The 19,625-nt window shown below is 37.1% G+C and overlaps 1 protein-coding gene and 1 pseudogene across 2 annotated transcripts; one reads left to right on the plus strand and one right to left on the minus strand.

The window, feature by feature from the left end:
- Nucleotides 1–6,653: 6,653 nt before the first annotated feature.
- On the plus strand, nucleotides 6,654–12,325 carry LOC308272000 (bile acid-CoA:amino acid N-acyltransferase-like; the record flags this gene model as incomplete). Its single annotated transcript, XM_080708718.1, has 3 exons — nucleotides 6,654–7,119; nucleotides 10,164–10,366; nucleotides 11,732–12,325. 3 exons carry the CDS (start codon nucleotides 6,654–6,656, stop codon nucleotides 12,323–12,325), a joined length of 1,263 nt encoding a protein of 420 aa, XP_080564844.1.
- Nucleotides 12,326–18,500: 6,175 nt separating this feature from the next.
- LOC308272326 (dnaJ homolog subfamily B member 6-like) lies at nucleotides 18,501–19,301 on the minus strand (annotated as a pseudogene). Its single transcript has 2 exons — nucleotides 18,851–19,301; nucleotides 18,501–18,776 (listed from the first exon to the last, which is right to left on the minus strand). The product of its transcript is annotated as a dnaJ homolog subfamily B member 6-like (transcript).
- Nucleotides 19,302–19,625: the final 324 nt, after the last annotated feature.

Raw genomic sequence — 19,625 nt, forward strand, 5'->3', positions numbered from 1 at the left:
GCTTCTGATGCTTACTATTTCTGATACTTATGGCTATATGGTTTATTATTTTCCACCCACTTATCTACTAGTGTTAAAACATTGGGAAATTCTTACAAAATTTTTACTCTCTTAGTAATTCTTTTTTTTTTTTTAACTTTTGTTTAAAAAATTTACATTCAATGAATGCCTTATAACTGGGCGTGATGGTGCAAGCTTGTAATCCCAGTACTTGGGAGGCTGAGACAGCTACTTAGTGAGGCCCTCTGCAACTTAGTGGACCTTGTTTCAAAATTAAAAAAATGGGGGTATAGCTAAGAGGTAGAATGCCCCTGGGTTCCAACCCTAGTACTGCAAAAATAAATAAATAAACAAACAAACAAACAAATAAATAAATGTATGCCTTATGGTTTTCGTTCATTTTCTTCTACCCATTTACCTGTCATTGTTTAAAAAATTGGTAAATTTTCACTGAATTTTGAATGTTTTGGTAATTTTTTTACTTTAAGATTTACACAAAAGTATGCCTGATAATTTTAGTTCTGCACATATAAATGTAAGATTCATTTGTATTAATTTAAGACTGGCTTCTAAACTCGTGTTTAGATCCATCAAGGTTATCACACATAGTTATACTTTTGTTGTTTATGTTATTCTACTGTGAGTATGCTAGAATTCATCTTATTTGGTTGTTTCCATGTTTTTATAATATCTTGAAAAAGGCTCTATTAACAGTCTTGTGCATATTTTGTGGTAAATTTGAGTATATACTTTTGCTGAGTATGTATCTTTAGAAATAAATTGCTCATATTTATACATTTATTAATACTAAATTGCCTTCAAAGTGATGGTACCTAGGTACATTCCTGAGCAGGGTGTGACTCTTGGTGATCATTTTCTAAACGATTCTTACTGCCTGAATTTTTAATTTTCCTCAGTTTTGTAGTTTTATAGCTCACGATTTTAACTGAGAGTTTTCTGCTGACAATTAAGATTTTTTTCACATGTTTATGTTTTATGTTCTGTCAAGTACCTGTTTAAATCTTTTTCTTTTTCTTTTTGACAGTACTAAACTGAAATTTTTATAAGTCAATATTTGGGGAATCAGTTTTGTGCACAGCATAAATCAATTAGAAGATAGTACTTTGTGCTTGCTTGCTTGTTTTTTTTTTTTTTTTTTTTTTTTTTTTTTTTTTTTTTGTAGTTCTGGGGATTGAACCCTGGGCATTCTACCTCTGAGTTATATCCCCAAACCTTTTTAAAATTTTTCATTTTGAAATAAAGTCTCACTAGGTTGCTGAGGCTTTCCTCCAACCTGTGATCCTCCTGTGTCAGACTTCAACTACTGAGATTATAGGACCACACCACCATGCCTGGCTTGTTTTCAAGGAGTATTTGGCTGCTAAGAAATACTGAAAGTTAATGAAGTTGAATTTACTAATAATATCTTAACTTTGTACTTTTTAAATGCTGCCCATCACTTTATATAAAAATGACCCAATACTTTCATGAGATAATTCTTTTATATGCTTGTCATCTCAGTCGTTCGCCATTCCATACCTATCTCAAGAGTCTCTGTGAATTAGATGAAGGTGGAGAAGAAATTGGCAGATTTGGTATTGCCAAATTCTAAAGTGGAGATTGAACCTTGGTAAATTATTTTGCAATCAACTACTATGACCACATTTGTAGTTTCCAGCAAATTAAAGCCTTTCAGTAGTTGCCTTGACTTTGCTATTTATAGAGGACACATGTTCAAACAGTATCAGTAGAGGCATAAAAATACAAAAAATAACTTGATTTTAAAGAAAATTCAATTAATAAAATGTAGGGCTGTCCCTAGAAGGAGATATTTAAAGAGACTATAAAATGAAAATAGGGGTCAGGGTTCACTGAAGTTCAAAAGTTAATAGAACACCACACTAGGGAGGGTTAAGCTGGTGGTGTTCACTCTTAAAGAAAAACATTTGAAGTTTTCACCTTCAGGACAACTTGTAGCTGGAAAAGAAGGCTCAAGAGGAAAAAAAAACAAAAGTCAGGTATTTTGGTTTATAATCAGGACTGTTTCTTCTGGACTGATTTGGAATGGGTTAAAATATTTGAATTATAAATAAAAATCAAATTACTAACTCCAGTGTTTGGAACTCAGCAGTTTACAAAGACAACTAGTCTTTTCTTCTTTATAATCTCAGCCGTGGTTTGTTAGGAATGCTCAGTAATGGAGTCTTTTCAGTCAGATTTTGCTTATATAAGAGGTTAATGAGGACTTGCTATAGATGAGAATACAGAGCTAGAATTTATGTTTTTGAGAAAAATGAAAATCTAATCAGAAGTCTCTTAAGTTCTCTACTATCTTCCCTTCCCCGTCAATATTTTTTCTTCTTTTAAAGCACTATATTATATATGAAAGAAACCCTCTTAGTTTGGAAATTAAACTGCATCCCATTTATATTTCATTTGAAGGGCAATTTTATTTTAAGTAAAACTAATGGCATCTTAGAATTTCATATTGTGAGAATATTTCTTGAAGCCTTGGCTTCATGTTATACCTATTTATGCAACTCAGGAATGCTTTCTGTTAGCAACTGTAATCAACCATCATATTTTTTAAAAAAAGCAAGTATGCCGGCATGGTGGCGCGCTCTTGTAATCCCAGCATTCAGGAGGCTGAGACCGGAGGATCGCGGTTTGCGGACAGCCTCAGCTACTTAGTGAGGCCCTTTGTAACTCAGTGAGAGCTGGTTTCAAAATAAAGAATAAAAAAAAAGGGCAGGGGGTGTATCTCAGAGGTCGAATGCCCCTGGGTTCCATCCCTAAAACCACAAAAATAAATAAATAAATAAATAATAAAATTTAAATTTTTAAAAAATTAAAATTTTAAAAAAGCAAGTATGAGTTGAACTAAGTCAGTGACTTTCCAATTAGTTTCTGTTTGAGGCACACTAGTTGGTGCATGTGATATTTATATAGATGGTTAATGGAAAATGTGTGGAAGAAATACCACACTTTAACCTTATATAGAACAGGACTATTATACAAACATAGTCTTCTAGTAACTATCACATTGGATCATTGATAAATTCTTCTTTAATTTTCTTCTTGTTCTCTCTTTTTTTCCATCTCTTGTTTGTGTGCATGTACATGTGCAATCCAGAAATTGAATCCAGTAGTGGTTTACCTCCAGGCCACATCCCCAGATCTGTTTAAACAGGGTTTTGCTAAGTTGCTGAGGGCCTCATTTGCTGAGGCTGGCCTTAAACATATGATCCTTCTGTCTCAGCTTTCCAAGTATTGTATTATTGTATGTGCCACCACATATGACTTATAAATTCTTATTCAACTATTAATCAGTTCCATTCCTGCCTGCACCATACATTTTTTTCTGTGACCTTAAATACACAGTTTCAGTCTCTCTCTCTCTCTCTCTCTCTCTCTCTCTCTCTCTCTCTCTCTCTCTCTCTCTCTCTCTCCTCTCTCTCCCTCTCTCTCCCTTTCCCCCCTCCACACACAGTGTTGAGCAGCCATCCCTCAACCAACCGTTTATTGGATATTTTTCACTTTTTACTTCTCAACTGTTGATTTCTCAGACCACCTCAAAATGAACTGCTTTTTCGAGTTATAGAAAAATCAACTTCTGAAGGAACTCAAAATAGGACACAAAACAAGCTCTGCCTTGACCCTTCCTTTAGCCATCACTCTCTTTTTGCCCTCATTTTGCAAAATTTAGCTGTCATACTTATTCCTTAACCTTGGAATCATCAGATTCTGCCTTCACTATGCCACCTTCTCTCTAAACAGTCACAAGGGTTGACATGTGGTATATCCAGTGACCATTTCAGAACTGAACTTGCATGGAATCTGAGCTGATGATAATCTTCCCTCTAACCTGCTTGATTTCACATATATTTATAGGACCTCATTGTACACAATTCTGGAGATTAGCTTTGCAATCTCTGAAAGATTGTTATCTTTGCATTTGTTTCTGGAGTTTTAGAGCTGTTAGTCTGCTAGGCAGTTGGGAAGGGAAAATGGATATAGAGGAGAAGAAGGGCGGGTTGGAACCCATAAAGCATGAGTTTGCAGTTCTAGCTGCCCCTGACCACCTTTGCGTGTGTCTGTAGGAGGGAATTATATCCTTTCTCACAGGACAGTTTTAGACAAAAGTTTTAATATATTGTTTTTATATCATTCTGTTAAAAGTTCTTTCCTATTTCTTTTGTGATTTCATTTTTGACCTATGGATTATTATCTAGTGCTCTGTAACCACAGTGGCTAAAACATACTTTGCTAGGTCAGTTTCTAACTTCAGGTTCCTACAATCTTAGTTCCTACATCTTGTCTCTTACATTCTAAGCAGAAATTAGTACTCTGTTTTTGTTTGTTTGTTTTAGAAAGTATATATTCTGCTGTGTTGGAGAATAATAGTGTTTTATAACTCAATTAGATGAAGTTTTTGGAAATGTTTATTCTATATCTTATTGATATGTTTAAATGTACTTTAGTTTATGAAAGATGCATTAAAGATGAATGAATTTTTTTTATTTTGGTGCATGTATTTTGAAACATGTCAGTGAGGATAGGTGCATATAGGTATTTTTTAATGAATTGATTCTTTTATTTAATTATTTATTTATTTTTTTATTGGTGTACTGTATTCATACATCATAGTGGGATACAAACTTTTGTAGACATACATGCACATGTCGCCCAGTCAGCCCCCACCCGATCCCCACCCCATTCCCTCCCCATCCCTCCCTCCCGTGCTTGGCTTAGTGGTTGACATCTAGTGTTATAGCAATTTATCCAAAATTAACAATGATAATCTCACAGAACAGTTTCATTTGTCTGATACCAAGCTTTTGATGACTTAAAGATAACTTCTTTTATCATAAAATGTTCTTTTCTCCAATAACGCTCTTATCTGGATCTTTTAGTTGATATATATTTAAAATATATAATATAAAAATATATATTGTAAGTTGATAATTATATCTCTACTAGCTTTATTATGTTTAAAATATTTTATACATTCTTATTCTCTTTTACTTTAATCTGTATGCTGACAATGTTTCTGAAAATGTCAATTTGCTTTATCAACTATACCGACAATATGTTTTTTAAATGGAGTGTTTGGTCCATGTACATTTAATGAGATTAATAATCTGATGGGGTTTAAATCTCTCATCAGTGTATTTGTTTTTCATTTATTATTTGCTCCTTTATTCTTCCTTCATGCTATATTCCGGCAAAGAACTTGTCCACATTTTGCCCAAGACCTGGGAGGTGGCAGGAATATTGCTGGTGGCTTTTTACTTAAGTTTCCTCTGATGTTTGGGAGCAGAAAGCAAAGGGGAAAGATGATAAATGAAGTCTTGCCAGAAAAGTGTGTGTAAAATTGGTGGTATTTGATTATAATCCCAAGCTTTTGAGATGCTGAAACAGGAGGACTGCAGGTTCAAGGCCAGCCTCAGCAACTTGATAAGGTGCTGTTTCAAAACAAAAATTAAGGCTGGAGGTATATCCCAGAGGTAGAATGCCACTGAGTTCAATCCCCACTACCAAAAAAACAAAAAATAAATTATTGATCCATCAATGGCTTAATCCACTTGACCCATGACATTAGAGCTCTCATGATCCATATATTTCACCTCTGAATATTGGTGCATTGCAAGGTTTTGGGAGGTGTTTCAGATTCAAATGATAACATTCCACTCCTGACCCACCCAACTCAGGCCATCTCATAATGTAATAAAAATTCAGCCCATTTCCAAGAGTCCCAACAATCTTAGCAGTTCCAGCATTTCTCAAAAGTATAAGGTCAAAGTCCTCTCTGAGACCCAAGGCAGTATTATTTTAGGACTGGCTAAGTCTTTTTTTTTTTTTTTTTTTTTTTTTTTTTTTTGTGTGTGTGTGTGTGTGTGTGTGTGTGTTACTGGGGACTGAACACAGGGGCAGAGCTATACCCTATTTTTAATTTTATTTTGAAACAGGGTCTCACGAAGTTGCAGAGGGCCTCACTAAGTAGCTGAGGCTGGCCATGAACATGCAATCCTCTTGTCTCAGCCTCCCAGGTACGAGGATTAGAAACCTACACCACCATGCCCAGCTCAGGAGTTGCTAAATCTTAAATGCAAAGTAACAGATGTTTTTTCTCTAGGAGGTAATATATATGTTAGCCTTCCTCTTGAAGGATTTTAGTCTCATCGTTTTAAAAAGATTGTTTTGCTCTTTTAGAAGTTAGTTTACAGTACTTAGAGAGGAAATTTGTATTGGATTGTATATAAAGAGATGTTCAATAAATAATCCCATTTTTTATCCCTGCATCTCAGTCCTTTTTTTATGGCTGATTTTTTAAGAGTTCTACATGACAAGCCATGTCTTCTTTGAAGAATTGACATCATTCATGTGTGCTTGGACTAATGCTTCTTCAACCCTGATTCATTATTCTTAAGCACACCAACTCGCTCTCTAACTTCTAAATAGTTGTGGAATCTGTCCGGTTTCTTGAAGTAGAGGATTATAACAGAATATTTGCTAAATCCTGGATCCTAAGAGGTCTGACTCCTGATCTATTTTACCATTCCTGACATTGCCTTCTTTCATTCCCCCTTCTCTATTTTGAGGTTCTGTTGAAGATATTCCTGAAGAACCATCCAGAGTAAAAGACTGCAAAAATGATTCAGCTGACAGCTACTCCTCTCAGTGCACTTGTTGATGAGCCAGTGCATATCCGAATTACAGGCCTGAGTCCTTTCCAGGTGGTGAATCTTCAGGCATCACTGAAAGATGAGAGAGGGAACATGTTTTATTCTATGGCCTACTATAGGGCTGATAAAGCTGGTGAGGTGGACATGAAGCGTGATTCTTCACTTGGAGGTGACTATGTGGGAGTCCACCCTATGGGTCTCTTCTGGTCCTTGAAACCTGAAAAGCTGTTAGTTAGACTCATAAAAAAGGATGTGATGAATAGCCCCTTCCAGGTCCAATTAAAACTATGTGACCTAGATTTACCACTAACAAGTAAAGCTACCAGTGATTCTAAGGTTAGCCTGACTTTGGAAAGATGGTACGTGGCACCTGGTGTCACACGGATCCTGGTCCATGAAGGCCGCCTTCGGGGAGCCCTCTTTCTTCCTCCAGGTGAGTAGAAGGCTCTGGTTACTGTGGGCTTTCTCTCACCTCTTGAATGCCTCATTTCTTCAGAGATCTGGCTTTTGTACATAGAGTTCTCTTTTCTGTCTTCAAATCAGGGTTAACTTTGGGTCAGAACAAGACAGTGTTCTATTCTAACTCAAGTTTTATTTCAGCAGTTCTGAAATTTGTCTAATAATATGACTGTGTATAGTTAATAGAATCCATATACTATGGAATATCCAAGGCTTTTAATTTGTGATAAATTTATCTGCATCACGCCTGGCTGTATAAAAACTCTCATCTTGATATGGAAACCATGTCCCAGCTCCTTTAGGGAGCCCTGTTATATTGAGTTTCAGTTTAAGTATATGTTATCACATTATTGTCACAACAGGTGGGTGATATGATGGATTGAAAGTCTGTAACAGATACAGAGGATACAAATTAACCTCGTTCCCTCTAGTTCACTGTATATTGCACAGTTATAGAATATTAGATATATCAGATAATACAGATGCTTTCTTTTGGTCATAGAACTTACCAGAACAGTCATGAATTCCCACAGAAATTTCTACATAGCAGCAAATGGTTTAAAACATCTATTGATCAGAATGTATATTGGGTCCTCATGAAGCAAAGCTAATTCCCAGAGACTTCAGTAGTCCCAGATTTCCTATCAAGCACTTTTTCAAGCAAGTGCTTATTCTGGGACATCGCCATCACCCTATAAGTGTTTGTTGCCTGTATTTATTAATAGTTCAGATATAGAACAGAGATGATTAGAAGAGCCTTGAAATGTTAAAGGGTAGCTTCTGGCAACAGATTTATAGCTGGTGTAGGAGGAATAAAAGCTTCCCATTACAAATTTACCATAACCCATGGACTTGTTTGGATAAATCTAAATTTTTTTTTACACACAATAATTAGCACTTTATTCTGTGTGGGAGATAGGAAGTACATAGCAGAAAACTGTTGTTCCTCTAGTATACCACCCCTGTTAAAACCTTGTATATTGGTACAGTTATTCCAACTTGGGATGATGTGCTAGTTCAGGGTGTGCTATCTGTGAACCTCTTGAACATTATAAGTACTGGATCTCCTGCTTTAGATGTTTGTTCCGTGGGAATACAAAAAAAAAAAAAAGGATGAGTTGCATTGGGGTCATAAAGAAAATTAACTGAAAACATTTATTCAAAATATTTTTCATCTGCAACATTCTTTCTAGAGAAAGGGCTCAGTGCTCTTGAGCGCTCCCTTTCCCCCTGACTATCAGAAGATGCACTGAGCATCTTTATTTACTTATTCAAATGGTATTTTTAGATAAGTATTTTCTATCTTCTTTTCTCAAGGCAAACAAATATAGCAATTAAAAAACAATTTCCAGTACTCCATTAAATCCAGGGATTTTTTCTGAGACTGGATGGGATCAGCCTTTGTTAGCAAAACCCACATATGTTAGAAGAGAATACTCTCAGTCAATGCACTATAAATGTCTTTGAATGTGCAGGCTCGACTTTGTTTTGGAAATAAGCTGCCTACATAAAGAGTGAGTCTCGATTGGTACTCTACCCATCCCTTCTTCACCACGAGTTACAGTTTAGGGAATAAAGAGTATTATAGACTGGAAGAGCTCATTATTTACGTTGCATAGTTGGGAGATTTCATCACTGTGTAGTCTGATGATGAAATCATGTGTGTGGTAAGAGTCAGGATTTTAGCCAATGTAATTATTGAAAAAAAAATTTGTGCCATATTCTTCTTTGAGAACCCGGTGAAATCTGTGCCTCTCCCCATTAGCTTTTATTTGTTTATTACTGTAACAAATACTTGTGATAACCAACTTATAAAGAGAAAAAATTTATTTTGTCTCACGGTCTTAAAGGTTTCAGTCCCTGACTAGTTAACCCAATTGCTTTGGACAAAGCAGCTCATCCTGGCTGGAGTGAGAAGTGGGGAAAAACTTCTCACCTCGTGGCTAAGGAACAGACAAGGGAGAGGCAGGGGCTGGGGTTCCACTTTTGCCTTCAAGGACACACTCTGGAAGATCAAAAGACCCCCCAAGTAGGTCCGACCTACCACTAGTTTCTGCCACCTCCCAATTCTGCCACTTATGGATGGAGCCTTTAACACATAGGCCTTTGGGGGAAACCAGATACAAACTTTAGCACTAATTATCAGCAAAATGCACACATAAATGTATATACTCCATTTTACATATATTTTAGGACCTTCCTAGAGTTCCTGAAGTCTATATGTGTACCTTTTATAGATTAAGAAGTTTTTTAACTTCTTAATCTATTTTTTTAATCAATTTTTATGTCTTTCTTCACTCCAAGATTATAGAAATGAACCCTATTTTCCTTAGTCACAGGGATTATAGACATGTCAGGGAACATGTTTCCCAATAAAACTTCTCAATGTTGTGTTGTTATGTATTCAATAGAGCTTACTTCTACCCCAGATACAAGGATGAATTTTTTTTTTTTTTTTTTGGTACTGGGGTGGAACCCAGGGGCTTTCCTACCTCCAGGCTATACTCCCAGACCTATTTTTATACTTTTATTTGGAAACAGGGTCTCACTAAGTTGCTGAGAGCCTCACTAAGTAGCTGAGGCTGGCTTCGAATCTGTGCGATCCTCCTGTCTCAGCTTCTCAAGCACTGGGATTACAAGCGTGCGCCACCACGCCCGGCTGTGGCAATTCTGTTTGAAAATGTATGCAGTAAACCCGAAATTTCAATTTTTTTTTTTTTTTTGTGGTAGTGGGGATTGAACCCATGGGCATTCTACCTCTGTGCTACACTTTCAGCCCTATTTTATTTTTATTTTAAAACAGGGTCTTACTAAGTTCAGAGTCTCACTACTTGTTAAGGTTGTAATCAAACCTGGATCTACCTGTCTTGGCTTCCCAAATCCTAGGATTACAAACATATACCATACATAACATGTGGCTTTAATACATTTCTTTCATGTGGTTTTATCATTTTACCATCTTTTCCTTACCCACCTTCCCTTCATACACAATTTCCTTTTTTTTTTCTTCTTGTCCAGGAGAGGGCCGTTTTCCAGGAGTAATTGACTTATTTGGTGGTATTGGTGGACTTGTTGAATACCGTGCCAGCCTCTTGGCCAGTCGTGGTTTTGCCTCCTTGGCTTTGGCTTATATGGGCTATGAAGACCTGCCCCCTCAACTAGAGAAAGTAGATTTAGAGTATTTTGAGGAAGCTGCCAACTTTCTCCTGAGTCATCCTAAGGTAATTTTTGTCTTCTTCATAGGTTTTAGCTTCAGTTCTTTCATAACCATAATATTCTGTAACTTCCCCTACCTTCCAGATCTGATTCTTTCTCAGTGGACCTGAGCTTCTATTATGGACCCCTATCATCCATACGACTTCTCATCCAGTGCCTTTTGCTCAGAAAAACAAAATTCACAGGAAGTCAGCCCATGTCCATCATGGAATCCAAAGCAACTGGCTTTGAATTCAGGCAGAAATGATGGTGGTTGCAATTTCAGGCAGTTAGTCAAAGGCTAGCTTCCTAAGCTGAAAAAAATGGTCAGAAACACAAGATTTTGCTTCCCAATTCTTTGTTAATTTTACATGGAGGGGAAAAAGGAAGGTAGAATATATTGTCCTTATAAAAGAGACTGTAAAAGTGTGTAGTAAAGGGCAATAAATTCAGATCCATTAGAATTTACCCATTGCTACAATACACAAAACAAGGTCATGATAGTCTTGAAATGGTAGAAAATGGTGCTTGTAGAGGCAACTAACAGTGGCTGCTACACTCAGCAAAGAAAACTTTTCTTTCCTGTTGGACTCCCCCCCCCTTTTTTAATATGAAGACTTAATTAATGCCCTATTTCCTCTAAGAGTCTTTATTTGATCCTGTATTTAATCCTTGCCAATTGAGTTAGAAGCTTTATTTGCATTGTTATATCATAGACTGTGCAGTACACCAATCACCTATTTCTTTGTCTTTTTCTCCTGTCTTTCCATCTGGGAGGAAATTCCTTGGCCACAAGGGATTGTGCCTTTCTTCTCTGAATCTCCCACTGCTTGGCACAGGGTGAATGATCTAAATGCTTATTTGATGATTGTCTGTGTAACAGAAAGTTGAGCTAAGCCTCGTTTTGAAATTTCTATTTTAAACTAAAACACTTCTAGATTCCTATGTTCAAGTTTTGTGCTTTCTCCTACTAACCTCATCTTCTAATTCTCTTCCTATAGGGTGCCCATTCCTATGAATTTTTTGAGTTTAGGATTGCTGCAAGTTTACCGATTGATTATACCCTGACTCATGTTATTCACAATAGTATCTGCATTTGACTTCTTTTCCCTGCTGCATTGATATTTCTTAAAGACATTTTAAACTAAGAAACAATCACAATGCTTAGTCTATAGTATTTATTCAGGTTATCCTGATAAACATTTGAGGAGTATTTTCTTTGAATGCACAGCCTATATTTCAGAACTCTAGACATAAAATATGTGAGCATATGGGTGAGGTTTTTTGTTATTTGTTTTTTTTTTTTACTTGCTTTGTCCCCATTCTGTGGTTTCTAAGATTGTGAGTTTTCTTAAATGACTAGGCTAACATCTCATTTCTGTTGTTTTCAGGTTCTTGGCCCAGGCATTGGGATCGTCTCTGTATGCATAGGCGCAGAGATTGCACTCTCTATGGCTATTCATCTAAAACAAGTCACAGCCGCTGTACTTATTAATGGGCCTAACTTTGCTTTTGGCGTTCCACATATATATCATGATCAGATCCATCAGCCCAAACCCTGGGCTATACACAACGTAATTACCAATGCCTTTGGTTTTTTAGAATTGCATCGCATTTATAAGGAGAATGAAAATGAGGCTAGCCGGTATTTTTTTCCCATTGAAAAGGCCCAGGGACATTTCCTCTTCATTGTGGGAGAAGGGGATAAGAATGGAGACAGCAAAACACATGCTAGGCAAGCCATAGAACAGCTGAGGAGAAATGGGAAGAACAACTGGACCCTGCTATCATACCCTGGGGCAGGCCACCTGATTGAGCCTCCCTATTCTCCACTGTGCTCTGCCTCAATGAACCCCAGTGTGCGCTTACCCATCTACTGGGGAGGAGAAGGTGTCTCACATGCGGCTGCACAGGAACATTCTTGGAAGGAGATCCAGAAATTTCTCAGGAAGCACCTCATTCCAGTGGTGACTAGTCAACTGTGAGGAGACTAGATATTCCTAGGAAACAGAGAAATAAATCACTTTATCAGTGCTTCTCTTGATTTTCATGAAAGAATATATTAGTCTTTTACTGTGGGAAGGAAATTATAAAGTTATAACAGGAAAAGGGCAGGAGGACTTAGAAAGATATTGTGGAAGAGAAATAACTGCTTCTACTTAACCAAATTTCATACATCAAAAGTCCTATATTTGTAGAAATGTTCTTACAGCTTTACCAAATATTCATCATCATCATAGCAATTATCAATGGAAAAAATTAGAATGATCCACAGAATCTCTTAAAAACAGGGAAAGAATGAGATGCTGACATTTATTGATTTTATAAACCTCAAATATGTGTAGATTCTACATATTTTAAAATAGGCCTAGCCGGGCGTGGTGGCGCACGCTTGTAATCCCAGCATTCGGGAGGCTGAGACCGGAGGATCGCGGTTCGTGGACCCCCTCAGCTACTTAGTGAGGCCCTCTGCAACTCAGTGAGAACTGGTTTCAAAATAAAGAATAAAAAATAGGGCAGGGGGTGTAGCTCGGAGGTCGAATGCCCCTGGGTTCCACCCCCAGACCCACAAAAATAAATAAATAAATAAAATAAAATAAAATAGGCTTGTTGCTCATATTTGCTTTATTGTTGTTAGAAAAGTAGAGCCAGGTAAGGGAGATATTTTTAAGCCAATATGGAAGCTTATATGAAAGTAAGATCATTGAATTGTCTCCAATCAACCATTCCTCAAAAACTAGTAAATAAAATCATTGTTGTGTCTAAACATGTACAGTATTTTGACATTTTCAGTGATAAGAGAGGACCAATCTGAGAGCCATCGAATTGTAACTGAAGGAAGTAGTCATGGTTATGGAGATCATATGCCTCTAAACTAGTGGCTGGCAAACTTTTTTTGTAAAGTACCAGGTGATAAATATCTTCAGCTTTGTGGGCTGCAAGGCCTCTGTCAATCCTCCTCAACTTTGCTATTATAGCATAAAAACAGCCACAGGTAATACGGGATGAATGATAGTGACTAAGTTCCAATTCAACTTCATTTCCAGACACTAGGATTCAAATCCCATATAATATTTTGGTGTGGCCAAATAGGATTTATCTTTTTTCTCCAATCACTTATAAATGTAAAAAACTACTTATAAACCAGAAACTGAACAAAAATAGGCTATCAGCTGAATATAACTCACAGTGCATAATTTGGTGTTTCTGGTTGCAGAGCAATACAAATGGCCTTGTACAAGGTCAAATTTGAGGTTTTCTTCCCAAAGAGGCCAATAGTCTCCAGAGTCCTGAGCTACTTAGTTGCAGTACATAGAAGTAGAACATGATTGGTGGATGGTCAAGGTGAACATCCATTAGTATAAATGTATTTTGGATGGGTTTGTATGTATAACAAGTAGCCAATAAAGAATTAGAGTTATAGAAGTAATATGAAGACACTTGAGATGTGTCTGCCTAAAATATTTTTCTTCTGTGTGAGTGCATGCTTGTGTGTGTATGTGTGAGTGTGGATTAACCCAAGGATGTTCTACTGCTAAGCTGTAACCTCAGCCCCATTGTTTTGTTTATTTTGTAACAGGGTCTCTCTAAGTTACCTTGTACATGCCTTAGACCTGAGATTCTCCTGTCTTAGACTCCCGAGCACTGGGATTATAGGCACGCACCACACCTGAGCTTCACTCTGCTTTCTAATACTCTGTTTGTTTAGAGTAAAATAATCCTATTTGTTTGGAGTGGGACTGATAGCCTTCCGCTTCTCTCCCTTATAGAGGCGGTCACATTTTATACATCTAGGCAATCAGAACACCTCACTTTAACTGCAATAATCATGCGATTGCAATGGCTAAGACCCTCCAATACCATGTTACATAATAGTGTTCATAAGGAGTATAATTTTCTTGTTTCCTGTTTGGGGCTTTAGGAGGAATGTCTCTGCCTATATAGCATGATGTTAGTATTTGGCCTGATATATATTCCTCAAGTATGTTTCATGGATTTTTTTTAAACCAGTAATATTTTGGGTTGTTTATCTATGCTTTACACAATACAAATAGAAATATTTTAATAAATAGTTAGAAACTTTTTATAGAATATTTCTATTTTATATAGAATATTTTTACTTTTTTAATTTTTACTTTTTTTTTTTTTGCGGTACTGGGGGTGGAACCCAGGGGTATTGTACCTCTGAGCTTCACTCTCAGCCCTATTTTAGTCTTTTTTTTTTTTTTTTTGTGGTGGTACTGGGGATCCTGGAAACTATTCTACACTCCCAGACACCTATTTTTTTATATTTTAACTTGGAAACAGGGTCTCTTAGGCCAGCGAGGCTGGCTTCGAACCTGTGTGATCCTCCTATCTCTGCCTCCCAAGCGCAGGGATTACAAGGATGCACCACCATGCCCGGCCCAGTCTTTTTTATTTTTGTAACAGGGTCTCACTGAGTTGTAAAGGGCCTCTCTAAGTAGCTGAGGCTGTCTGCAAACCATGATCCTCTGGTCTCGGCCTCTCGAATGCTGGGATTACATGTGCCACCACGCCCGGCCTTCTATTTTATATAGAATATTTTTAAACTGTAAAAATAGCAGATTCTGGGACTAACAAAATTTTGTTACCAAGAGTGTGGAGTGTACATGTTTTTTCTTTTCCTTTTGTTCATATATGTAATCCTGCAGGTAAGCAGGCTTAGTGTGATATTTGTAATAGTTGCAATTGGCAGTTGAAGAACAATTTGCATACTGAATGGCTGATATTAATCTTTTTCGTGTGTGTGGTGCTAGGGATTGAACCCAGGGACATTCTACCACCGAGCTACACCTCAAGCCCAATTTTTTTATTTGTTATTTTGAAACAGGGTCTAAATTGCAGAGGACCTCACTAAGTAGCTGAGGCTGGCCGTGAACCCAGATCCTCCTGTCTCAGCCTTCCAAGTACTGGGATTACAAGTGTGCGCCACCATGCCCGGCTGGTTTATGTTAATCTTAAATTTGATTATTTGAATGTTCAGATAAATAGGTGTGAAGTGTCATGCCATTTCTTTACATGACTATGTATGTTGATAGGTTGGGGGTGAAAGCCACAAAATTATTAATAACAATATTTATGATTCAATAAAATAATTCCTATAGTAATGATTGTCATTTATATGTTTTTTCAATATTTGATCTTGCTATTTAAATTCATGATTTATTTCAGAATTATATATTACTTAAAAAGTGTATTTCTTAATCATTTCAGTTTCTGCAGCCTCTCTAGAACAGAATTTTTCCAAAATAAAATAAGAAACTTTGTAATAAATGAAAAAATTACTGCTAAAAATCATGTGAAAACTTTAGTTTTAACAATATATCCAATGGTGTTGTTAAAATGAGACACAGAATAAATAGGTCATCATTTATGATTTATGAGTGTCTTTATTACTTCAAACATTGCTGACCTGTCACAAAGTACTCTGACATATTCTATAATATACTGTTGAGTTATTTTTGGTATTTCTGTCTTGTACTGATAGAAATATTATAATTTTACAAATACTTTTTTGGGAGTATATGAACATGCATTTCAGGTCAGAGAATAGGAAATATTTTGTTTCCTTGTTTGCTCCATTGGCTTCTTAATTTCAAATGTTAATAACACTGTCTATAGATCCTCATTTTCACTCTTGCTCTAGGTCCCACAAATATAGGGGATAAGTTTGTGTATTATATATGCCCATTTCTAGGGCTCTGTTATTGGTGTTTCCCTAATGTTTATATATTGAAACCTGTGCTCCCAGATGATGTGTAAGAGATAGAGCCTTCTGACGGTGTCTTGATGGGATTAGAGCTCTTACAGAGGAGCCTGGAGAGCTGCCTTGCCCTTCCACCAGGTGAGGATGCAGTGACCAGGTGCATCTGTGGAGGAGAGAATGAGCCCTGACCAGCCACTGAATTGGCAGCACTTTGACTCTGGACTTCTCAGCTTTTGGAACTTTGAGGATAAATTTTTCAGTTTGAACAATGTAAGCAATTACTGTGACTAGTGAATCAGTTCACTGAAGCGAGTAAAAAATAAATAACCTCCTTTCTCTTTTCTTTTGATCATGATATGACCTGGCAGACATCACTTAACCCTTCTACATTGTGAATTCCTTAGTTGAACTAGTTGACTCTGATGGCAATAGAACACTAGCCAAGCTCATGTCAATGAAACGATTCTATTATAAGGATGCCAGAGTAGCCCAAGAATGCAAGTAGAGTGGGCCCTCAGGAATGGCTAGAACCAGGTATTCAAAAATCAGTAGGGCTCCCCTCTCATTTTCATCTTTGAGTTTGTTTTATTAATTCTTTTTTTTTTAATCTCTCTTTTCAAACCCCTATACCTTATCAGCAAGAATGGTTTTCTGTGACTACCTAGACACAGCTTCTGAATCTTTTGCATTCAGTCACATGCCTAAGGTGCACAGCCAGGACTCAGGTGAGGAAAGAGAGGCTCCTGAGTGAAACGTTCAAGGAAGACCTTGGGGGCTTGCTCCCAGGGTCATGCAAGTAGATTCTTGTTTCTTGGTGCCTGTCTGGCCTCACCTGAGTCCTGAAACCAAGAGAGTGACTGGTGATCTCTGGGTCCCAATTTTAAACTGGCAAGAGGAAAGTATCTTTGGAGCATTTTGAATCAGGTATCCAGCCCTGATCCAATCGGCACTCGTTCCAGGATTAATGCCACATGGTACAAACATTGCTGCTGTGTGTCTGCAGCTTTGGGCTGTGGGGGACAATTCTCATACAAAGGAGGACCTTGACTTTGGAAGAAACTTAAAATTTTTCTATCACAAAAGTATAACTATTCCTTTACATTTTTGGTGCTATTTTCTTCTTGCTCCATTATGACTCTTAAAATAACTTATATGCATACACTTGTATAGTTTACAACATGAATGTCAATAGAATACCTAACGTTATCACGCATATTTACTGTGCTGAGGAATTCATTTGGGAAGCTAGGACTAGATTTGGGATGCTTGCTACAGAGTGGTTATAGTAGGCAATTTAAACCAATTAACTCTGAGAACAAACTCTGTATTTGGTCAGGACAAAGTTTGATCTGATAAAGACTGATTTGATGAAGTTTGACATGATGCAACTTACTGTCAAGAACATCTCCAATACTGAAGGAAAATATTTAGAATAATTCTAGCTACTAAAAAGTATTCCATTGACCATGAGTTTAGTTTTATGTAAAATGGTCTGTTACGTTGTTTGTTGGTGGGAAATCAGATGCAAGGAATAACTTTTTTTTGTGTGGTACTGAAGATTGAATTTAGGGCCATTCTACTTCCAAGCTATACCCACAGCCCCATTTCCTCTCTCTCTCTCTCTCTCTCTCTCTCTCTCTCTCCTTCTCTCTCTTTCTCTCCTCTCTCTCAAATCATGGTCTCACTAAGTTGCAGATGGCCTCACTAAGTAGCTGAGACTGGCCACAGATGTGATATTCCTGTCTCAGCCTCCCAAGTACTGGGATTACAAGCATGCACCACCACACCCAGAAAGAATAACTTTTTAAAGTACAAAAAGATATTTTCTCCTTGACCATCTCCTACTTCCAATGACCCATTTTTTTTTTATGCACCAAACACAATCACATTTATTTTCTCTCTTTTTTAAAGCAAATGACAAAGACCCAGTTTACCAGCTTTTGAACCTAAACTTAACATTACATATTTAAATAATTGTCAAAACTTTACTAAGTTGCCAGCATTCATGCACAACTAGAAAACATATTGCCCTGAATGTATTAATATATTTCATTATCAAATACTGAAAAACAAGAAGTGATTTCTGTAGAAGACTTATCCTGGCAAAGTTAGCTTCATAGCAATCTGACCCTACATGGTTTACATTACAAGATTCAGGGCTGTCCGTGGATTACGTTTAATAATTAAAAAAAAGGGCATGCAGAGATTACAACAATTTTAAAGACAGAAAAAAGGTCCTATTGTGTGATCTCAACAATATACTCCAAAGTCTATGACAAATAGGGGCACAAATGAGCTGTTTATAAATAACTTAGATTAGGTAAAATTATACTGAAAGTCGAATTCATTTGAAATCTTAAAAAAAATTTTCCTATCACTCCTCAAATGGTGTTTGTTACAGTTTACCTTTTCTGTTACATGTGTGCGTTTGGTTATTTGGTACCCAGGTGCAGCAGCTGATCCTTACCATTGATTGTCAAGGACTTTAACTGGCCATCTTCAACTTCTACTCTTTGCTGATCATTCTCAACAATTCTCTTTGTGGTGATTTTTCTGCCATTCACTATTTCAGTAGAAGTTGATATAGATTTGAAGTTCCCTATCCCACTGCCACCAGATGACATGGAAAATGACATGAGGCCCCTGTGGCCGAGTGACCCCAAAGAAGAGAATCCGAAATGAGTGACATGTGCATGTATGCCTCTACCATCTTGTACCCCATTAAGATGTATGACTACAATGCACTAATTAAAAAAATAAAAAATAAATGAAGAAAATCTACCTCCAATTGAAATCCACTGAGAGCTGAGAAAAATCAGCTGGCACCTGGGTTTCTGCTTCCTTTGGGATCCCTCAGGCTAACAAAAGAGTCTTCAAATAGGTCTTCAAAGAAGTCAAATATAAATGGATCTCATCCACCAAAATTTTTTCTGACAACATCATCTGGGTTCCGGAATGTGAAGCCAAAGTCAAATGGACTGTCCACATGACTTCCACCTCCTCTGTCACCATTTAAACCTTCTTTGCCATATTTGTCATGGATAATCCTGTTTTTTAGCACCTGATACCACTTCATATGCCTCAGCTACTTGCTCAAAATTTCTCTCTGCTTCTTTTTTATTATCAGGATTTTTATCTGGATGCCCCTTTAGTGCCAGTTTCTGGTATGCCTTCTTGATATCCTCCAGTGGCACATATCTCTGCACACCTAGAACTTCACAGTAAGCCACCATAATTTTAAATATTTTATTGGTGCATTTTAGTCATACATCTTAATGAGGTACAAGATGGTAGAGGCATACATGCATACGTCACATCACTCATTTAGCCCATCCCAGTTCCCACCTATTCCCTCCTCCCTTCCTCCTGCTTATGTTTGGCTTATTGATTGACATTGATATGTTTATGAATGTACCTCACGTACATTAGGGAGTTTCTCTCATCCCTCCTCCCACCCCTTTCAGTTAGGTCGCCTTATTTGCTCATCTATGGTTTCTCCTTTTCATCTAGAGTTCCTCCTATGATCCCTTTTCTTCCTAGCTTCTGCATATCAGGGA

The sequence above is a fragment of the Muscardinus avellanarius genome (assembly GCF_963383645.1).
Source record: "Muscardinus avellanarius genome assembly, chromosome: 13".
Lineage (NCBI taxonomy): Eukaryota > Metazoa > Chordata > Mammalia > Rodentia > Gliridae > Muscardinus > Muscardinus avellanarius.